At 40.7% G+C, this 20,196-nt stretch overlaps 1 protein-coding gene across 1 annotated transcript in view; it reads right to left on the bottom strand.

Annotated features, from left to right (window-relative positions):
- Positions 1 to 281: 281 nt before the first annotated feature.
- DUSP3 (dual specificity phosphatase 3) overlaps positions 282 to 20,196 on the bottom strand; it is a 413,405-nt gene continuing 393,490 nt past the window's right edge. Inside the window, exon 3 of the mRNA XM_086924007.1 lies at positions 282 to 9,677. Coding sequence (XP_086780133.1) covers positions 9,472 to 9,677 — 206 coding nt within the window. The 3' untranslated portion in view covers positions 282 to 9,471. The remainder of the gene's footprint in view (positions 9,678 to 20,196) is intronic.

Genomic DNA, 20,196 nt, shown 5'->3' with positions numbered 1-20,196 from the left:
AATCTAAAGCACTATTCTAACACAATTCATTCACAAGAATTAACAAAAAGTAAATAAATAAATAATGTTTGTACTAACCTATTAACTACTAGTCTTAGGTTAAGGAGTAGCATGCCACTCCCCCAAAAAAAGCACTTCAATACCTTATCTGGGGTTGTAAACGTTATATAAATACATTTACAACATATTTATGTAGGTTCTCAACATTTTAAATAAGTTGAGTATAAATGCACTCAAAGATTTATCCTTTGCCCCAAAATTATTTTAACGACAGAAATTGGTACAGGCTGTTTTTCTTTTATTAAAATGGAACATCTTGCTTTAATAAACAAATGTTTGCAGCTTCTAGTTACACTGTTTTCAGAGCAAAATAGTTTATAAGAAGTCTCTGCCACTGGGATCTGCCTGAACAGACCAAACAATGCTCTTGCTTAATAACACACAGTTGTAATTAAATTGTGACTGGTCTTGACTGAAAGAACAGAGTACTTGCAAATGTCCCTCTTCGTTTTAAAATGGCTCTTGGGAAGGCAGTTCTGTAAAGAATTAAACCTTTGGAAGAAAGTGACTATTGTTGTTAAGGCAGTGCACAACTGAACTGGCTGTTGGCAGTGATAAGCTCTACTACTAGAACACAATAGAATAGAACAGAACAGTGGAAACTAAACATAAAAGAAGGTAGAACAATAACGTGAAAGTAGAAATAGAAGAGGCACTAATATTCCATTCATATTGTTCGATAATATTAAAAACACATTGTTGAATAACGCAAGAGGGTGCATCCGTTCTTCTGTTAACTGACAATATTTTAAGATCGCATAAAGCAACCACACATTACTCTCACAGCTTGCTTAATATTTTTTCATATCTGTTTGGGCTGGAGACATTCACAATTCATATTCAGTTCAAATATATATAGCATCAAAGTACAGAATTAAGCACATTATCATTGCAAGCTCTGACACACTATATCGTGTTTGTTCTAAGCGTTCTGGGTTTATCCTATAGCATCCATCTTTTAAGAATCCTCAGAAGCCTTAGGCACCTCCGCAGTGTGTTCTTGAAGCAGACTCTTTTTTTCCAGACAGGTTATTGACTTTGAATCACGAGGAAATCCCCAGATCCAGCTAACATTTACCTTGTCTTCCAACACACTTGCTATCATTTGCTCTCAGTTGCCCATTTGTCTCAATAAATAAAAGATTACCGAAGGACGCTAGGTTCATGTTTTTCCACACACAACCAAAGAATGAAGCATTCTTTGGTTTTGTGTGGAAAAACATGAACTTTGCATTTACTATCTCCTAACTATGAAGGTGTATTTAATTACATAAAATGTGTTCACTGTACAACAAAAGTTTAATTAAATATGCAATGTTAAGTAAAAACAGGCACTCCATCTTATTATTGAAAATACCTCTTACAGGACAGGCAGCTAGCTCCTCAAAACAAAGAATCATCAACATTTGTTCTTAATTTTAACAGCGAAATTTATACACACAATTATCTTTTAGCATCAAATGCTCTCAGCGATTCCAATGGTTATTCCTTTTGTGCTGTAAAAGTTTGATAGGCTTCATTATCTTAGCACAATAATTGTTGTACAGGCAATTGGCCAAGCTCATCTGTTGAGAGGAAACTCCCATACACGGGCCTTCAGGAGAGAACTCTAAATGAAAGATTGGTGAGACTGCTGGTCATCACGACAGCCTACGTAAGAGTGAGGTCCACAAATTAACCCTATTACATTGGGGAACAACAAGAGAGGATTTTAAAGTATTGTGATCTTTTATTTTCTTTACTGATGTGTTGAGGTGCCTTTGATCTGGATCTTTTCTTTTGTAGCTCTACAGTTCCCTTCAAGTGAATGTGTTTGTCATTGTCACACCCCAAAATATTAAAGATTTGCAATCCTATGCTGCTATGCTACAAACCCTCCATAACTAGAGCTGTCCCAGGGAGTTTGCACATAGAGCCTTATTCAGAAAGCCTCATTAGACCCAGTTCAGGCTTAAACTCCTGTTTACATCCAAACAGGGATTATATGTAACATAAATGACTGTGCTTCCAAAATGTTTCATGTTATCAGGGGCACCAGGCACATTGTGAACAGGGAAAATGTCCAGAATGAACGAAAATATACAGGAATTGGGTGCACACTGCTACATTAGGTTATCCCTCATTCTGATCACCAGAACACTAATGCATCAGAAATATGACACCCATTAAATATCACACCCTCGGTGTTTACCTGGTGTTATATAAGTCACTAAATAATCTTGTAATGAGACACAGATTAAACAATCCCAGCTTCAATGTCTCTTACATTGGGCCAAGAGCTCTAGGGCCAAGAAAACAATCTGACTTTAATATGCCTCAATCCCAACCAAACCAATTTAGATCTTTGGTCAAAGATTGACAACCATGCAGGGAAAAGAAAATGCAATAGTTCTCTAAAGACTGCTCACCTTGGGAACAACATTTTCACATTGATGAACTGTAAAATGCCATATCAGACACATGTTCTGACCATCCCATTTTAAGTACTATTGTAAATCCTGCACTATAAGATAGCTCATTGTATTAAAACATCAGTTTTGGAACATTCAAAACTTCAGCGTGAGAAGGGTTGAATCCCATCCTGGTTCATGTACTCGTCTATCTTTCTGAGATCAATGTGAGTAGTAAATTTGAATGAGAGTCAGATGAAGAGCTTGGTGCAAGTTATTTTAGCCAAAACTGGGGCACTAGCTACTCATATCATCAGGCACGAGAAAGACATGAACTTCTGAAGTAAACCATGTATTTTTAGGTAAGTGGCTGTGGTGCATCAATGACTTTAGGAAGTTGGTTGCGTGTTTGGAATTAGAGAACAGTATTAAGCTAATGGGATTGCTGTAGGATGGTTTACGCAGATCTGTGCTGTTTCATACTATACAAATGTTTAGGTCTTGCCTAGACAGCACATGCGTAGTCTCTTCAAGACATGTTGTAAACACTCTGTGAACTTACAACCCACCCACTTCTTTTTATTTGTTATTCTGAGTGTCATTTGTAAATCCTTCCCTGTATGCGGTCATTCTCTTGTACATGTCCCTCCTTTTTGTGTGTTGTTCCCTCCCCAGAGCAAGGCCAAATTACTTGGAGCATTACAGTTCGTTGCTTGTAGGCTCGTTTTTCAACACTATTTTGTTTGCTTTTTGCAAGTGTTTCTGGCAGACTAGCCTTTGTTTTTGTGTTGTCTGTAAAACTTTAAAATCTCTTGCCATTATTATTTTGCATTCTATCTGCTATTTGTTAATATTTCTTACTTTTCTGTTTGCAGCGTGACAACTTTATTTGCTTTCTGTGTTCGTGTCGACACTGTAAAGCTTTATTTCTGTATGCATCTGCAAGGCTTTTTAAATCTATAACTTTTCTTTCTGTTTCCAGCTGTTTTCAGTTTTCTAAAGCTATTTTAATTATTTATATGTTTTCTGTAAAGCTTGAAAACGTTTTGTTTTTTCTTGGAATAGTAGAGTTTACCCTAACAGGGCCATAAATTCCAAAGTGCTGGCACTAGTGAAAAGCTATAGCCATCTGTTGTGTGTCATGCCGGGGGGATGGGCTGGCTGGTGGGAGGAAAGCACGATCATGATGCTTTTTTTAGTGCAATTGTAATTACAGCAAAGCAGTCTTTCTTTCTCCCTCTCTTCCCACCCAGAGGACAGATTCAGAGAAGTTTGTCAGAGTGTTCTGGTGACCTGGAGTGGACAAAAAACCTCCTTTAAAAAGCAGCCCCTTGTCCCTTCACCGCATGTGATTTTTCCCTCTGTTTGCATTCCATAGCTGGGTAAAATAGCTTGGTGGCCTCAGTGCCCGCAGCAGATTGCACTAAATCTAGATGTTTCTGACTCTGCCCTTTATCCATTAGATGTCAGTATTAAGTCAAAGACTTTAGAGCCAAGATTGCACCAAAATCACTGAAAAGCCTCCTTTTTCTCATATGCTTTTTTGGTGCCATCCACTACCTCAGGTTATCTAACGCCCACCCAACTGTTATCCGCTTCCGCCCCCCATCCGATTAGTAAAGTCAATAGCTCGCACATGGGTTAAGACCGTTTGGCCTTCCCAATTCTTGTTATATTTAGTTGTTTTTACAAGAGTTTCTCTAGGAAAGGATGGTATGTTAGTTTGTTTTCAAAGTCAATATCTTGATTTCAAAGTGGCGATCATTATTTTAGAGTTGAGCAACTATGAGATTTATTGGAGTAGCATTGTCTCCTAGAAATAAGGTGACGCACATGGCAGAGATTGTGGGAGATACTGTGGAAACCTATGAAAACTGTCATATAAATAAATAAGAATAGTTCTGTCAGACTCTTTCATATATAAACAGTCCGAACCCCTCTTTTGGTTTGCAAAATAAATTGCTCCATTTGTTCTAAAATATATAAAATGAATATTAAACAACATCAAAGTACAAACGGCAACGTGCTCAAAAGCGCAGGGGAGTGCCATATTTACAGAGATCCATATATACAATGGAAAGTCTTAAAATGTTTATAATAACCACAAATAGACAAACAGACCCCTATAACTTCAGCCCTACTTCTGGACTTATCACACCTTCTCGTGTAGGCATTTCCTCACTGAAAGTGCATAACTAACTGGCCCCCCAACTCATCCAGCATTCCAGATTTACGCAGGTGTGCAGGAAAAATGATTGCGATGGCCTCACACATCCCCCTGGTGTCAGGCTTTATAATCGGCCATCCCGCGTTCGCCAAAGAATCCTCTAATGGTGATAGAGCCCCTTGTTTAGGGCTGTAAATTGGTCATTAGACAGTATATATGGATCATTGCAAAAACGGCACACCACTGCACTTATCAGCATTGCGCAGTCTGGAAAAAATGGAGCAAAGCATTTCACATAACAAGACAGTGATTCAAACTGATTATATATAGGAAAAAGAGTCCCACTGAACTATTGTTGCTTATTTACATGTTGTACGCCGGTTCTGTTTTTGGGCACAAGGGGTAGGTCGTCCTGGGCATAATCATTCACCAGGTAAACAGCTGAGTGAAAGACGATTTGTTGATTGTTTGTTAAATCATCTGTTGTCTCATGAATTGCTTCTTTCATGGCATGTTGCCTAGTATTAGGAGTTCTGAACCAGGTGAAAGATTAATAAGGAAGTAAGTGTCAGACCATCATTGGCATGTTGTTAGACTACACATGGATAAAAGGTTTTGGTCTTTTTAAATGTAAATGGAATAGTTCCCACGAAGGTACCTGGTGAAAATGTAAACAGCTCTCAAGATAGACTCTTTGATATATTGGCTTTTAAAACTGTTTTTTGTATGACGGATGATACTTATGCATGAAGTTTGGAGGTTGATGTCAGTGAAATAAGGCAATTGATTATTCGAGCAAATTTTACTCAGGTAATGCTAATGTGGAATTAGCAATGGAGGACATTGTTTTGAATAAACCAGATCCAAAACAAGTTGAGTTGGGCAGAACAGAGAGGTATTTTGGCATAAAGAATGCTATTTGGAGAAGGTGTCTTGAAAGAAAAGTCAAACTAAGTGGGTTCCTTTACTATAAAACAGATGTCTCCAGAGGATATGGTGAAGGTCTTTTATACAATTTTTGCAGGGGCCAAGCTAACACAGAGGCAGTTCCTTGGCAAAGGGCAATGTATTTTCTGTGAGAGTATATATGTTATAGATATCAACAGTCATATGGGAATTTAATTCCACAATGACAAAGAGCTCAGTAAGAGATAAGAAAAGGAAAATAGGCAAGGACACACACAGGTAAGATCTTTCATATATTGCTTCAAGAGTGTGTTTCAGACTGGCTAACTTTTTTATGAAGGTGGCGGGTGATCACTCAAGATCCATGTGTGTTTGAGATTGTTCAGGGGTTTTGTACAGATTATATAGCGCTAGCTATACAAAACAAAGTGCCAACGGAATTTGGTTGAGGTGCTTGAGGTGCAGACTGGCAAAACAGGAAAACAGGGACAACTGGAGTATAAAGAAGGTTTTCTAGGCACTATTTTTGGTGAGAAAAAAGGACAAAGGGAAGGGACTAGTTATACATCTGAGAGTCTTAAATGATTGGCTGCTTTATCAGCATTTCAAGATGGAGGGAATTTCTCTTTTGTTAGTCATATTCAGGAGAGAGATTGAATGGCACACTTGAATCTGACAGATGCGCATTTAGAAATTCCAGTATTCATGGAGTATCAGACATTCCTCCAGTTTTGTCGTGTGGAAAGATATAGAGAACTACTTGACAACCATTTGGCCTAATTTAAGCGCTGTGGTGTTTCATGAAGATTTTAAAGTCAATGGTAGCTTTGCATTGGGTGTGAGATGCAAGATTAATAATATACCGGGACAATATTTTATTGATTGTGCAGAAGAAGTATAACATGATGGTTAAAACCAAGTTATCAATTGGTTTTTTGGAGTGCCTAGGCTTTGCTGTGAAAATAAATAAATCCAGTCTAGTCCCGATACAAGAGACTCAATTTTTGGGACTCAGATTAGGACAATGTATGTCTTAAAGTTGCTGAGGGATATAATAAAGATATTTTGCAGGGAGTTGAAACAAGTTATAGAAATCGTAAAAATATCTTTAAGATTCCTGATTTACAATTCAAACTGTTTTTCCGGGTTTCCTTCAGTACGCTGCACTTACAAGACCGAAGGAGATATATTTAAGGATGAAGTTCTTGGACTGAAGGCTTCAAATGAGTTGCTGTATTATATGTAAAATAAGAAAGCATTCAATGGCTGAGCTGTTATTGCAGATTTACCAGAGGTGGTGAAAGAGTTGGGTTCAAGTTCTGAAAGGATGGGGAGCTAATTTTTGAGAGGTTGTTACTGGATTAAGGTTATCCCTGGAGGGGAAATGATTGCACATAAATTGCTTGAACCTCCTAACTGGATACTTTTCAGTGAATTAGGTTTAAAATGCACAATGTTGTGAGATATTTCAACAAGATGAGAGGTCTGAGATCGAAAGATGTGGTGACGATACCAAAGAGGCATGACATAGAAGTCTCAGCATACTGCAGAATTAGGCAATTTGATGGTGGGTTGGAGTTTGAAATGGTTTTGTGATTCCAGCAAATGGACTTTGTTCTTGAGCTTTCAGGGGTCATTTTGGAGTTGATGAGGTTGTAAATGTGTTAAATACCCAGTTACTTTGTTTTTTGAGTTGGTTCCTTGACCCAGAGTCGATGGGAATGGACGTGTTGACAAAGGAATAGAAGGGAGTGAACACAGATGCATTTCCACCTTTTTCAATTATTTCACTATTGATGGTCTGTGTCAGAAGGATTCAGGAAACAATTTTGTTAGTGGTGCCAATGTGGAGAGCTCAGGCATGGTTGCCACCGCTGTTTGGGATGGTGGTGGATTTTCTGTATTGTTTCAAGTTTCCAGATGTATTGCAGGGACTTCAAGGAGAGTTTCACACTTTGATTTAAAAAGTAACTTTCAATTAGTACTTTGCATATAAACTTTCAGATGAGGCTACAAAGCACGTTTAGAAATCCTGGGAACCCTGAACATCTAAAACAGGTAGACTAGCATGGGAGAAGGGCATTTGTTGGTGTGCTGCGAGTAATGAATTAAGTATGTTGTTGGAAATAGCATCAGCACAGAGCATGAAATCTGAGAGGTCAATTGTTAGGTTTTTTTAGAAGGCCTTCGGTAAAATTATGATTTCCAGCCCATTAGACTGAGGCAAAGCTGAATTGTATTCTCTGGAGGCTCCAAGTTCACAAGTGGTTATAACTGTTCTCATGACCTTATTGATTAACAATTGCTTACTTGTGTCTGCTTTGTCCCCACTGTTCGCTGACTGCAATTCCATCATTCAGCAAACAGCGGCAAAATGTGGTTATAAGCAGTGTACGAGGATGGTGAAAAAATGCATTACATGGTTCATATTTTATCATGCATGTTAGTTTTTCCCAACACAAATGAGTTTTGGGGGTACAACTGTGTGGGAAAAATGTTTTAGAAAAGAAAATTAGAATTGGAAATAATTGTGTCCTTAGGACATGTTTATTTCACACCACTGACTCCCCTTTTATAGATTTGAATTCAAAGGTTCTATATACTGTTGAGACCACTGAGGCACTCGGTATACAGTGGTAATAACTAATAATATATCAAATAAGTAGAAATGGATCTGCAAACAGTGATAACTGATATCAATACAAAACTACTCCTTAGATCACCTTCAGAAGGTATAACAATTTGATCCAGCAGAAAATTGGAGCTCATGACTTTAAGGATCTGAGGCCTAAGCCGCAGGTGCACTAACATGCTCCGCTATCCTAGCAGATGTCGAATCAAATCTCCCAGACAAAAAACCTGGGTGTTCTCCTTGCTTGGCAACTGACACTACAAAATATTATGCTATTAAAAGCAAATATTGGTGATTTACCTAAGTAAAAACCAAAACGTTGTAAAATCCACCATTAAAAAACACTATAAAAAAGAAATGGAGATAAACCAGAGCTCCTCAAACTATTAACTGAAAATTCACCTTCATTACCCCTTTAAAATCAGCAAACGCATGCTGTCCATTTCAAATGATTTTAAATAAAAGGCATACATTTGCAGAATATCTTTGTATTACACTATTTAGTCTTTATCTGCTTCAAAGTCATAATAAATATACTGAAGTTCGGTCAAAGTAAACCATACTCGGGAAGATAAACCTATTTTTAATGTTTACATTCAAAACTATATTTTTAATTATGGTTTGGCTACTTTCGCATTTTCCAAAATCACAGTCCAGATTGAAGGCAGATCTTTAAAGAGAAGAGCTCAAGTGGTATACATGTTGCACATAGATTTGTTGGTTTTTGGAACATAAATTTCAAACCTAACTTAGGCACCTTGGAGTGACGGGGTAGTAGGGATTAAACACATGTGACAGCTGTGCAATTAAAAAACGTGTGACTTGTCTAAAGACAAACCTCTACGCACCGATGTGCACCAGCAGAAGAACCAAATTGGCCCATCTCTTCATCAGCAGAATTGGCAGCAATAAAATTGAGAAAATGGCTGTTTAAAGTCAATTGGAACTTGTCACATGGAGAAAACAAGAACAGAAATAATAAGTGCTTACAAAAAGCAACCAAAAGTTGAAAAAGTCAGCTGAGCTGTGCATCCAAGAGGAAGAGAGTTCTTTATTGCAACAACTCTAAGTGGCGGCCGGAATTTGTGCCATGTTTCCAAAGCATCGACACCTTCTTGAAGATTCGGAGAGTGTTTGGAATGGTCTCGATGGTTCCCCTTGTTTCAGCTTATTTTGGCAGGTTAGACCTACTCACTGAGCCACCCGGGCACACTGTGCCCTACTAATGTTCTTGGACCTTGTTTTGATGGTGTTTTCTTGTTTGCCTGCAGAGCCTTTGGTACTTTCAGCCAGTGGGTGAAGTGTTCCCCAGGTCTCTAGGGGTTCACTTTGCCCTCTTGTGCCAATCTTTCGTTGAGTTGGCACAACTGTTTCAGGAATCCGTCGTTGGGTCCGATCTCCCGCTTCTGTCGCACTGTGGCTAGGGCTGTTTTCACGTCCATCTTCTTGCGGAGCATGAGGTATGCAATCACCAGTGTAGGTGAGCGGCTATAGCCCTCACGGCAGTGAACAATCACGCGGCCTGCAATGCAAACAAAATACAGGTCACATCGAAGTAATGACAATCAGGATCAAACAGCATTTTCAGCTAATAACATCTTTTGGGGATTTACGCAAGATTTTATTAATTTAGCCTTCAATCGTTTTCATCTCTTTTTCGTGTATAACAATATACTTTACAATAAAACCTGCTTAAAACCACAAATGGCTGTAAAAAGCTGCATTTAGTGGTGAGCGAAGTGTGATTGAGGTGCATTCAACATACTGTAAGAGGACCTGTTTTCATAGAAACCCTATCCAACCAGGGGTGGAGGTACGATTTTTAGAACACACTTGGCTGACAAACTCGAGGACTTTCGGTAGTGCCTTATAAACATTTTGCATTATCAAATTTCCTGTTTCTACTTGAAATGTACTTAAGTAAAACTTAACAGCAAATAATTGCTTTACCTCTTACTCCACCCACCCCAGTGGCACAGCATATTTTTCATATCTTACTACATTATATATGTATAAAATAAAATGGGTCCCTCCAGAAGTCTGGTGCACTCATAGCTTCATCTATCTTTCTCCTGTGTTATGAACTCTACTGTTCCTACATGGCATCCTCTGCAGAACAGACAAAGAAAGTATATTTGGTATTTGAGATGAAACTGATCTGAGCAATAAATTTATGGTATACTCGCCGCATTACTAATTCAAAAAAGTACATGGAAGTATTGATAGTGCTGTATAACTGCCAAACCAAGACAAAGTCTGAGTGGATTTATATCCTGACACCTAGGGGCCAATTCACAAAGTTAAATGTATACATTAGTAAATCAACACTGTAGTAAATTTACCATTTGGCTATTAACTATTTCTGAGTGAGAATTTACCACAAAGTGTAGCTTTACATGGCCCCATCCTATGGAACCAGAGGGTGGACCCAAATTTACAAGTGTGGCGTTACTAGTAATTATTCACATATTAGCAGACATCTCTCCCACCTGGACACAGATCTCCCTATGGTAAAGTATAGGGAATTTTTCAAAAGTTTATCAAACTTGTTTTAAAACGTTAATAGTATTTTTTGTTGCATATTAATGTAAATTTATTTTAGAAGTTTATTTTAAATGTAGAACAAAATAAATAAAATGCTACAGCGCTATTAATTTAATTTTGAATACAAAATTTAATTTAAATATATTAAAGAAACTTTTGATAGATTTATTAAAATTAAATTCCCACCTAAAGTAACGTTTATATTTATTATGTAGTACAAATTACTAAAAGTTGAATAGTAGAATTAATTTAAATTGTTGTAATTCTTTTAAAAAAAATTATATTTATGATTAGATTGCAAAAGGTATTAAAATATTTCCTACTAAATGTTTTATTTGCATATAATTTTTTTACATAACATTATATATATATCATAGTATTAAAATAGTATTACATTAATTCATTTTAACATTATTTTCTAAGTGGTCTATTTTAACTCCCTGTCTCTATTATTTTCTACGGGAGGGTGTTGCATTACCAGTGGTTGGCCATGTGTAGTGCTGGACTTACTTCAAGTCTGAGATGAGGTACATTTAAAACAGTGTTGGGACTTTTTTGGCTGTAGTAACCACACTAAGGGTCACATTAGGATGGCGGGCAGACTTTGTCCGCCAGCCATCCCGCCGTACAGAGGGACCGACCGCTATAAGGGCGGGGGTCGCGCGCCTGCTATTAGGATGCGCCCGCCACAGTGGTGGGTGAATCAAGCATTCCTGACATTGTGGTGGGCGGTGCACACAGCACCGCCCGCCACAATACCAAGAAGGCATGTTGTGCACTTCCATGCACAACATGGCAGGCACTGCGCGGTGCCTGCCATGTTGTGCAAGGAACTGCTGGGGGTACCAAAGGTACCCCCCATGTGCATCCCCCCACAGGGATGGTGGGCGGATTCTCCCCGCCGGGCCGGCGGTGACTACCGCCACCCTGGCGGTGGCAATCCGCCTGCCATTCTAATGGGGCCCTAAGTTCTGTTTGTTATTCGGAATGGACTTAATCTTCTGTGGGTGGCAGTTTGTCCCTTCATAAACTGCTCTTAACCCATCCTTAACAATCCCTTGACTACTCCCATTTTATTGGAAGTATCCCCAATTTTCCAGTAAATCCTCTCTGTCTCGCCACACATTAATTGCAAAAATGCAGGCGTACCTGTGTGGCTATCTCCGAATTCGGGCAGAGATGTCAGCATAGACAAAATTAGAGAGGCGACAGGCATAGACCATCACATGTAGGTTTGTGAATAGCATGTTCTAGTACGCGATTAGTACTAATTCAATATTATTTAAAATACTACAAAATGAAGTTAGTGAATAGGCTTCTGAGAGTGGTGCTCAACATGATGCGCGCATAGCCAAAAGACATCTATAAAATCCTTGGCACACTTATTTATTATCCAAATTGGACACACATTTCCAGTTACCACATGATCAACAAGAGAGATGAGTAAACTAACTTGCTATACTTTTAGGAAGATCAATGTGGTGCAATGAGATAAATTAACTTGCTGGCCTTTGTCCTAAAACTGAACACTGATGTTAAGAAGAAAAAAGAAGTTCTACAATGGTTATGCAGAATAAATGAAGGCATGTATTACAAGGGGAAATTAGAAATGCTCTCCTGCAGGGAAAGAGGAGAACCACCTGGGGAAATCAGAACAATTATCCAGAAGGAATACTCAATAGTGACTTGAGGAAATTAGATAAGTTATCCCCAGGAAATACATGGGAATCATGTGAGAAAATTAGAATAGTTATCCTGAGGACATACATGATAAAATTACTATAGTTATCCTAATGAAATAAAGAATTGCATGGCAGAAACTGAGTAGGTATCCTGAAGGAATACATGCAATAACAGAGTGGAAATTGGAATAGTTATCCTAAAGGAATAACAGTTAAAAGTTATCATGAAAGGAGTCCACTCATGCATCAAGTGTCACACAAACCACAGCTCTAACACACTTGCCCTCTAATACGAACACAAAGACGAGCTGGTGAAGAGATTCAAGAAGTTGATACAGCTCGTTAGTAGCTGAGCATCCGTTCCACAGTGAAAATGATATCTGATTTCACAAAACACTCTCACATGAAGCGATTACACTCTCTAAACAATGCTCATTTGGGAACCTCCATAAGCAAGGATCATCCAGAATTCGCAGAACATTGTGAATAAGCAAGACTCTACAGGCACAAGTCTAGGTGTCTAAGAAAAATAAAGGAACGAGCATATTGTGCAAAATGTGTACATGCATATCATATGTTCACTGGAAAGCGGTAGGGTCTGTCTGGGGAGAGTCGGTTCATCTTCTGCACTCAATGCGCTGCTCACCATTGCCATTAATGAAGGATTTGCTTATTCAGGCAGACCTCGCAGTAAACGCTTTGGACCATCATACAATGACTGTGCTGGTTTCAGTGACCAGATTAGTTTAGCAATTTTAAGAAAAGGAGTGCTATTTACAGAAAAATGTGCCCCTCTAATTCCACACACCTATGGTGCACTTGGAACACCAAAAGACATGCAGGTGTACTCAATTACAGATCATCCCCTGATGCAAATTAGAGCAACACCTTTGATACTTTAAGCGGCATGTAAAACCTTCTTTCCAATAAAGTATTTAGGAAAAGAAATCCGAGTTAATCAAACTAAAAAGGCTCAGTTGCATTTGACTCTGCATTTTTCACTTTGAAGAAGCATTTAAAGCATTATTTAAAGCATTAGGGTATGAAACGCTGAGCATTTAACATGGTGTTTAAGTGAGATCCTTAGCCGCTCAGGTGTATCCTTCCATCAATCCGCGGAGAACATGCAATTATACTTAAAAACTACACCATCACGGACAGCAGCCGTCTCAGAACATGCCTGATCATGATTCATAGATGGATGTGAACACATTTTGTTCTACTAAATACAAATATGACAGAAGTTTAACTTTTTTCCCCATCCCGAAAAAGGAAGCTAAAGTCTAACCTTATTAAAGATGTATAACCTAAGGCTTTTCCTCTGACACTCAAGCCAACTGTGAAGTCTCTCGGCTTTACCCTGGATTCAGCACTTTCCTTGATTCTTCAAATCAACAACATGGTCAAAAGCATAAATGTCTCCGCCACACCCTCACAACATTTGGAGACATCGCACTCAAAGATCCGCTGGAAGTCGTTCATGCTCAAGTAATTCTAGTAATCTCTTGTCTACACTCTGGCAATTCTAATGTAGAAGTAGGTTCCCAATTGCACCTAGACCCTCTAAAGGGCATACCTCACTCCATGGCGAGACTTGTGACATCATCAAAGAAATTGAACCACACATTGCCCACTCTACGTGAATTACATTGGCTATCTCCAAAAGCCAGGATAATCTCCAAAACGTTTTGTCTGCCATATCATGCCTTACACAACGCAACCCTCCTGGTCTTTCTGTTCGACACCTCATCTCAGTAGGACTAAGAAACATGAACAGTCAAAATGATCTAAGAATTGAAATTGCCACTTTCAAAACCTCTTTTTTGCCGAGAATAGCTCGGTCTCTGGAGCTGCAATACCAGCCTGGAACTCAGTACCTATAAATCTCAGAATCCAACCAATCCCTCCTCACTTTCAGGAATGATGAGAAAACCTATAATTTCTGCCTTATTCTTGACTCGTCCCTAAAGCACTTATGAACTGACCCTCTCTGGGGCTGAATGTTAGACTAAATCCCTTTTTCTCTCCTGTTGCAAAAATCCGCAATGTGTGGATCACATTGATGATGGTTTCATTAAAAAACAATTCTGCATCATCTCTGACCCCGTAATTTTCATCTTTTCATCCTGTTACTTATTGTAAATCAGTTTTGATCTTCTGATAGAAGGCCCATAGGAATGAATGGGAAGTTATTTCTTATTTACGATTAGCAATTTGCTAATCGCAAATAAGGATGCGATTTCAAGGGTGCTAGGGGTGTCCAAACGACACCCTGTAGCACCCCTGAAATGTAATCTACATTGGTGTTGCGCACACACATGTCCAAAGGACATGTGTTTGTGCAACATGCAACTAAGAAAAATGCATTTAAAAGCATTTTTCTCAGTTTTCGCTATTTACCACGAGGTTTGACCTTGCAGTAAATAGCGGCCCGAAATTGCGATTTCGCAATTAAAAAATTGTTAATTAATTGCTTTCAAGAAATCTCAAATAGAGATTCCTTAAATGTAATTCCTCGCAATTTAGCGAATTCGCAATTACCGATTTTTGCATTTGGGATGATGAATCCCAAATGCAAAAATTGCGCTTGCAAAGAGCCAGATTCTCAGAATCTGGCCCTTTGCGAGCAGATTTTTCAATGATGAATCTACCTGTTAATGTTTTGTGACTGAATTTCGGTCTCAAAGCAATACATACCATAAGGAATCTGTATTTGGAAGGGACGACTTTAACAAATACTTCAAAATACTGATATAAAATGATTTCCTAAACCCATAAAATGATTCGGAAAACCTTTTCTAAATTGTTAAGTGGGCTTAGTACATTTTAAAAAAAAATCAGTTTTTTCAAAAACATACCGAATCAGAGGGTTTGCAAGCGCTAAACCCCTAAAACATGAGCCCAAAAATGTCTACCATTTAAATATTTAGTATATTGTACACCCAACTCTAGACACCAGCAATAGCCCTTACAGAACATTGCTTTGTTGGATGATGTCAGCTGGGACTTTGAGATCTACTGTGGCATCATTCATGGATGCCGCCTTCATTCTGGTGGAGAAACGGACACTCTGTGCAACGCATCTTTGATTATTAGCTTGCAATCTAAACATATCAATTTATCGTTCATAAGTGATGGCAAGGCTACTTACTTTACCTCAAGCCAAATATTAAAATGACCATGACAACCCTAATATATAAATTAGGATGGACACAAATTGTGTATGAGCATTTTGTACTAAAAATGTATTTAGTCGTATGAATAACTGCCAGCATTGTTTAGTCAAACTTGCATTCTAGCTTTCTAGACTTTTTTTCTATATAGCTCAATGCCACTGTGTATTTGCTTTAGTAGCTATTAATATTCTGCCAGTCAACGCAACCCAATCTATGTGTGCATGGCTTATTTATACATTGCAATGGTTGGTTTAACACATTGGAACAAGTGAAAGCTACTTATAACACAAGGCTGATTTCCAAGAAACATAATCCAACTGATTTCAAAAGCTCAAGTTCACCATTTTTGTTGATACTTATTATAAATAAAATGAAAAACACTGGCCTGAGCTAATGAGAGTCCCCTAATCCTTACAAAGCAGAGCGTGTAAGACCACAATCATAATACCCTGAGACACTTTAAATATTGAAGCAAATTCAAAACAGCTGCTTAAGGATGCAAACAAAACCTGGCAGCTCATTTTCTTTAACCCCTTGCATGCTCCGCACATTTTCGCGCTGTCCGGACGATTTAATTAGTGGGCGGGATTCGGACGGTCCCGGGCCTTCCTCCGCACACGTCCACCGTGACGTCGGACCGCTGGGGGCCGTCCGAAACACGCAAGGAGTTAAAGTAAAATTATATTGTGACCGAGGTTCTGCCTCAAAAACACTGCCCAAAGCAGAATAACAACAAACTGTTTGATTTTCGTCTTTAGAGAAACATGTTCTTTTTCTCTGCTGTGTCGACAAAGGCAATGCAGGGTTCTGATTGGTCTAAGCGCCGTGGTTCGGCGCTCATACAGGGAGTGGAGGCCTGGGCATGTTCTCCACCCAGGCTGTAATGCTGTCTGGGAGGAGAACATGGCCGGCCAAACATTCATGCGCACTTAGGGAGTGAAAACCACTCCTCCCCTACTCTGTCAGGAGAGCAGCTCCGCCCGCAAAGCTGGAGCAACAAGGGAAACCTAAAATGATAATAACTTAGAGTTATTATCATTTCATTTTTCCTTTATTTGCGCTGCTTAATAGCAGTAGGGCAACGCCCCTCCACCTTAGCTGAAGAGCTGCCATTGCTACTACTGATTTACAAAAGGGGGGGTGGTGATGAACAGAGTGTCTGAGTTAAACAGACCACTCTTACCCAGTCCAAAGATCAGGGCTTGATCCATCACCGTTATTTATCTCACTGCCCCATCCCAGCTCAGAACCTGGCTATATGCAAATCAGTCTGTCCCTGGCCCAGTGCATCATGGGAACAGGGCAGACTAAACTACCAAGCCAATTCTTCACCAGAAAGGAGACAAGCTACCGGGGACCGGTTTCTGGCATTTCAGCCTTCTTCGGCCCGGCTTGCTTGAATCCTGATGGAGCAGTGAGAAAGGGACTCATGTCTGAGTATACCCTGCCACACCTATAGTGGCCAAAAACGATTTACAAAAGGGGGTGGTGATGAACAGAGTGTCTGAGTTAAACAGACCACTCTTACCCAGTCCAAAGATCAGGGCTTGATCCATCACCGTTATTTATCTCACTGCCCCATCCCAGCTCAGAACCTGGCTATATGCAAATCAGTCTGTCCCTGGCCCAGTGCATCATGGGAACAGGGCAGACTAAACTACCAAGCCAATTCTTCACCAGAAAGGAGACAAGCTACCGGGGACCGGTTTCTGGCATTTCAGCCTTCTTCGGCCCGGCTTGCTTGAATCCTGATGGAGCAGTGAGAAAGGGACTCATGTCTGAGTATACCCTGCCACACCTATAGTGGCCAAAAACGATTTACAAAAGGGGGTGGTGATGAACAGAGTGTCTGAGTTAAACAGACCACTCTTACCCAGTCCAAAGATCAGGGCTTGATCCATCACCGTTATTTATCTCACTGCCCCATCCCAGCTCAGAACCTGGCTATATGCAAATCAGTCTGTCCCTGGCCCAGTGCATCATGGGAACAGGGCAGACTAAACTACCAAGCCAATTCTTCACCAGAAAGGAGACAAGCTACCGGGGACCGGTTTCTGGCATTTCAGCCTTCTTCGGCCCGGCTTGCTTGAATCCTGATGGAGCAGTGAGAAAGGGACTCATGTCTGAGTATACCCTGCCACACCTATAGTGGCCAAAAACGATTTACAAAAGGGGGTGGTGATGAACAGAGTGTCTGAGTTAAACAGACCACTCTTACCCAGTCCAAAGATCAGGGCTTGATCCATCACCGTTATTTATCTCACTGCCCCATCCCAGCTCAGAACCTGGCTATATGCAAATCAGTCTGTCCCTGGCCCAGTGCATCATGGGAACAGGGCAGACTAAACTACCAAGCCAATTCTTCACCAGAAAGGAGACAAGCTACCGGGGACCGGTTTCTGGCATTTCAGCCTTCTTCGGCCTGGCTTGCTTGAATCCTGATGGAGCAGTGAGAAAGGGACTCATGTCTGAGTATACCCTGCCACACCTATAGTGGCCAAAAACGATTTACAAAAGGGGGTGGTGATGAACAGAGTGTCTGAGTTAAACAGACCACTCTTACCCAGTCCAAAGATCAGGGCTTGATCCATCACCGTTATTTATCTCACTGCCCCATCCCAGCTCAGAACCTGGCTATATGCAAATCAGTCTGTCCCTGGCCCAGTGCATCATGGGAACAGGGCAGACTAAACTACCAAGCCAATTCTTCACCAGAAAGGAGACAAGCTACCGGGGACCGGTTTCTGGCATTTCAGCCTTCTTCGGCCCGGCTTGCTTGAATCCTGATGGAGCAGTGAGAAAGGGACTCATGTCTGAGTATACCCTGCCACACCTATAGTGGCCAAAAACGATTTACAAAAGGGGGTGGTGATGAACAGAGTGTCTGAGTTAAACAGACCACTCTTACCCAGTCCAAAGATCAGGGCTTGATCCATCACCGTTATTTATCTCACTGCCCCATCCCAGCTCAGAACCTGGCTATATGCAAATCAGTCTGTCCCTGGCCCAGTGCATCATGGGAACAGGGCAGACTAAACTACCAAGCCAATTCTTCACCAGAAAGGAGACAAGCTACCGGGGCTTTGGTTTGCCCTGTTCCCATCATGCACTGGGACAGGAACAGACTAATTTGCATACAGCCAGGTTCTGAAACTGGGATGGTGCAGTGAGCTAAAAAACGGTGTTGGATCTAGCCCTGATCTCTTGACTGGGTGAGAGCTTTCTGCTTAATTCAGAGACTCTGTCCCTCACCACCCCTTGTTGTAAATATTTTTGTCCACCCTAAGCGTGGAAGGGTATTCTCAGATGTGAGACCCTTGCTCATTGCACCATCAGGATTCAAGCAAACCGGGCCGAAGACGGCTGTAATGCCAGAAACCGGTCCCCGGGAGCTTGTTTCCTTCCCAGTGTAAGAATTGGCTTTTGTAGTTTGGTTTGCCCTGTTCCCATCATGCACTGGGACAGGAACAGACTAATTTGCATACAGCCAGGTTCTGAAACTGGGATGGTGCAGTGAGCTAAAAAACGGTGTTGGATCTAGCCCTGATCTCTTGACTGGGTGAGAGCTTTCTGCTTAATTCAGAGACTCTGTCCCTCACCACCCCTTGTTGTAAATATTTTTGTCCACCCTAAGCGTGGAAGGGTATTCTCAGATGTGAGACCCTTGCTCATTGCACCATCAGGATTCAAGCAAACCGGGCCGAAGACGGCTGTAATGCCAGAAACCGGTCCCCGGGAGCTTGTTTCCTTCCCAGTGTAAGAATTGGCTTTTGTAGTTTGGTTTGCCCTGTTCCCATCATGCACTGGGACAGGAACAGACTAATTTGCATACAGCCAGGTTCTGAAACTGGGATGGTGCAGTGAGCTAAAAAACGGTGTTGGATCTAGCCCTGATCTCTTGACTGGGTGAGAGCTTTCTGCTTAATTCAGAGACTCTGTCCCTCACCACCCCTTGTTGTAAATATTTTTGTCCACCCTAAGCGTGGAAGGGTATTCTCAGATGTGAGACCCTTGCTCATTGCACCATCAGGATTCAAGCAAACCGGGCCGAAGACGGCTGTAATGCCAGAAACCGGTCCCCGGGAGCTTGTTTCCTTCCCAGTGTAAGAATTGGCTTTTGTAGTTTGGTTTGCCCTGTTCCCATCATGCACTGGGACAGGAACAGACTAATTTGCATACAGCCAGGTTCTGAAACTGGGATGGTGCAGTGAGCTAAAAAACGGTGTTGGATCTAGCCCTGATCTCTTGACTGGGTGAGAGCTTTCTGCTTAATTCAGAGACTCTGTCCCTCACCACCCCTTGTTGTAAATATTTTTGTCCACCCTAAGCGTGGAAGGGTATTCTCAGATGTGAGACCCTTGCTCATTGCACCATCAGGATTCAAGCAAACCGGGCCGAAGACGGCTGTAATGCCAGAAACCGGTCCCCGGGAGCTTGTTTCCTTCCCAGTGTAAGAATTGGCTTTTGTAGTTTGGTTTGCCCTGTTCCCATCATGCACTGGGACAGGAACAGACTAATTTGCATACAGCCAGGTTCTGAAACTGGGATGGTGCAGTGAGCTAAAAAACGGTGTTGGATCTAGCCCTGATCTCTTGACTGGGTGAGAGCTTTCTGCTTAATTCAGAGACTCTGTCCCTCA

Source organism: Lissotriton vulgaris, chromosome 5 (assembly GCF_964263255.1).
Source record: "Lissotriton vulgaris chromosome 5, aLisVul1.2, whole genome shotgun sequence".
Classification (NCBI taxonomy): domain Eukaryota; kingdom Metazoa; phylum Chordata; class Amphibia; order Caudata; family Salamandridae; genus Lissotriton; species Lissotriton vulgaris.
The sequence above is the reverse complement of the archived record's forward strand: the minus strand, read 5'-3'. Positions and strand labels throughout refer to the sequence as shown.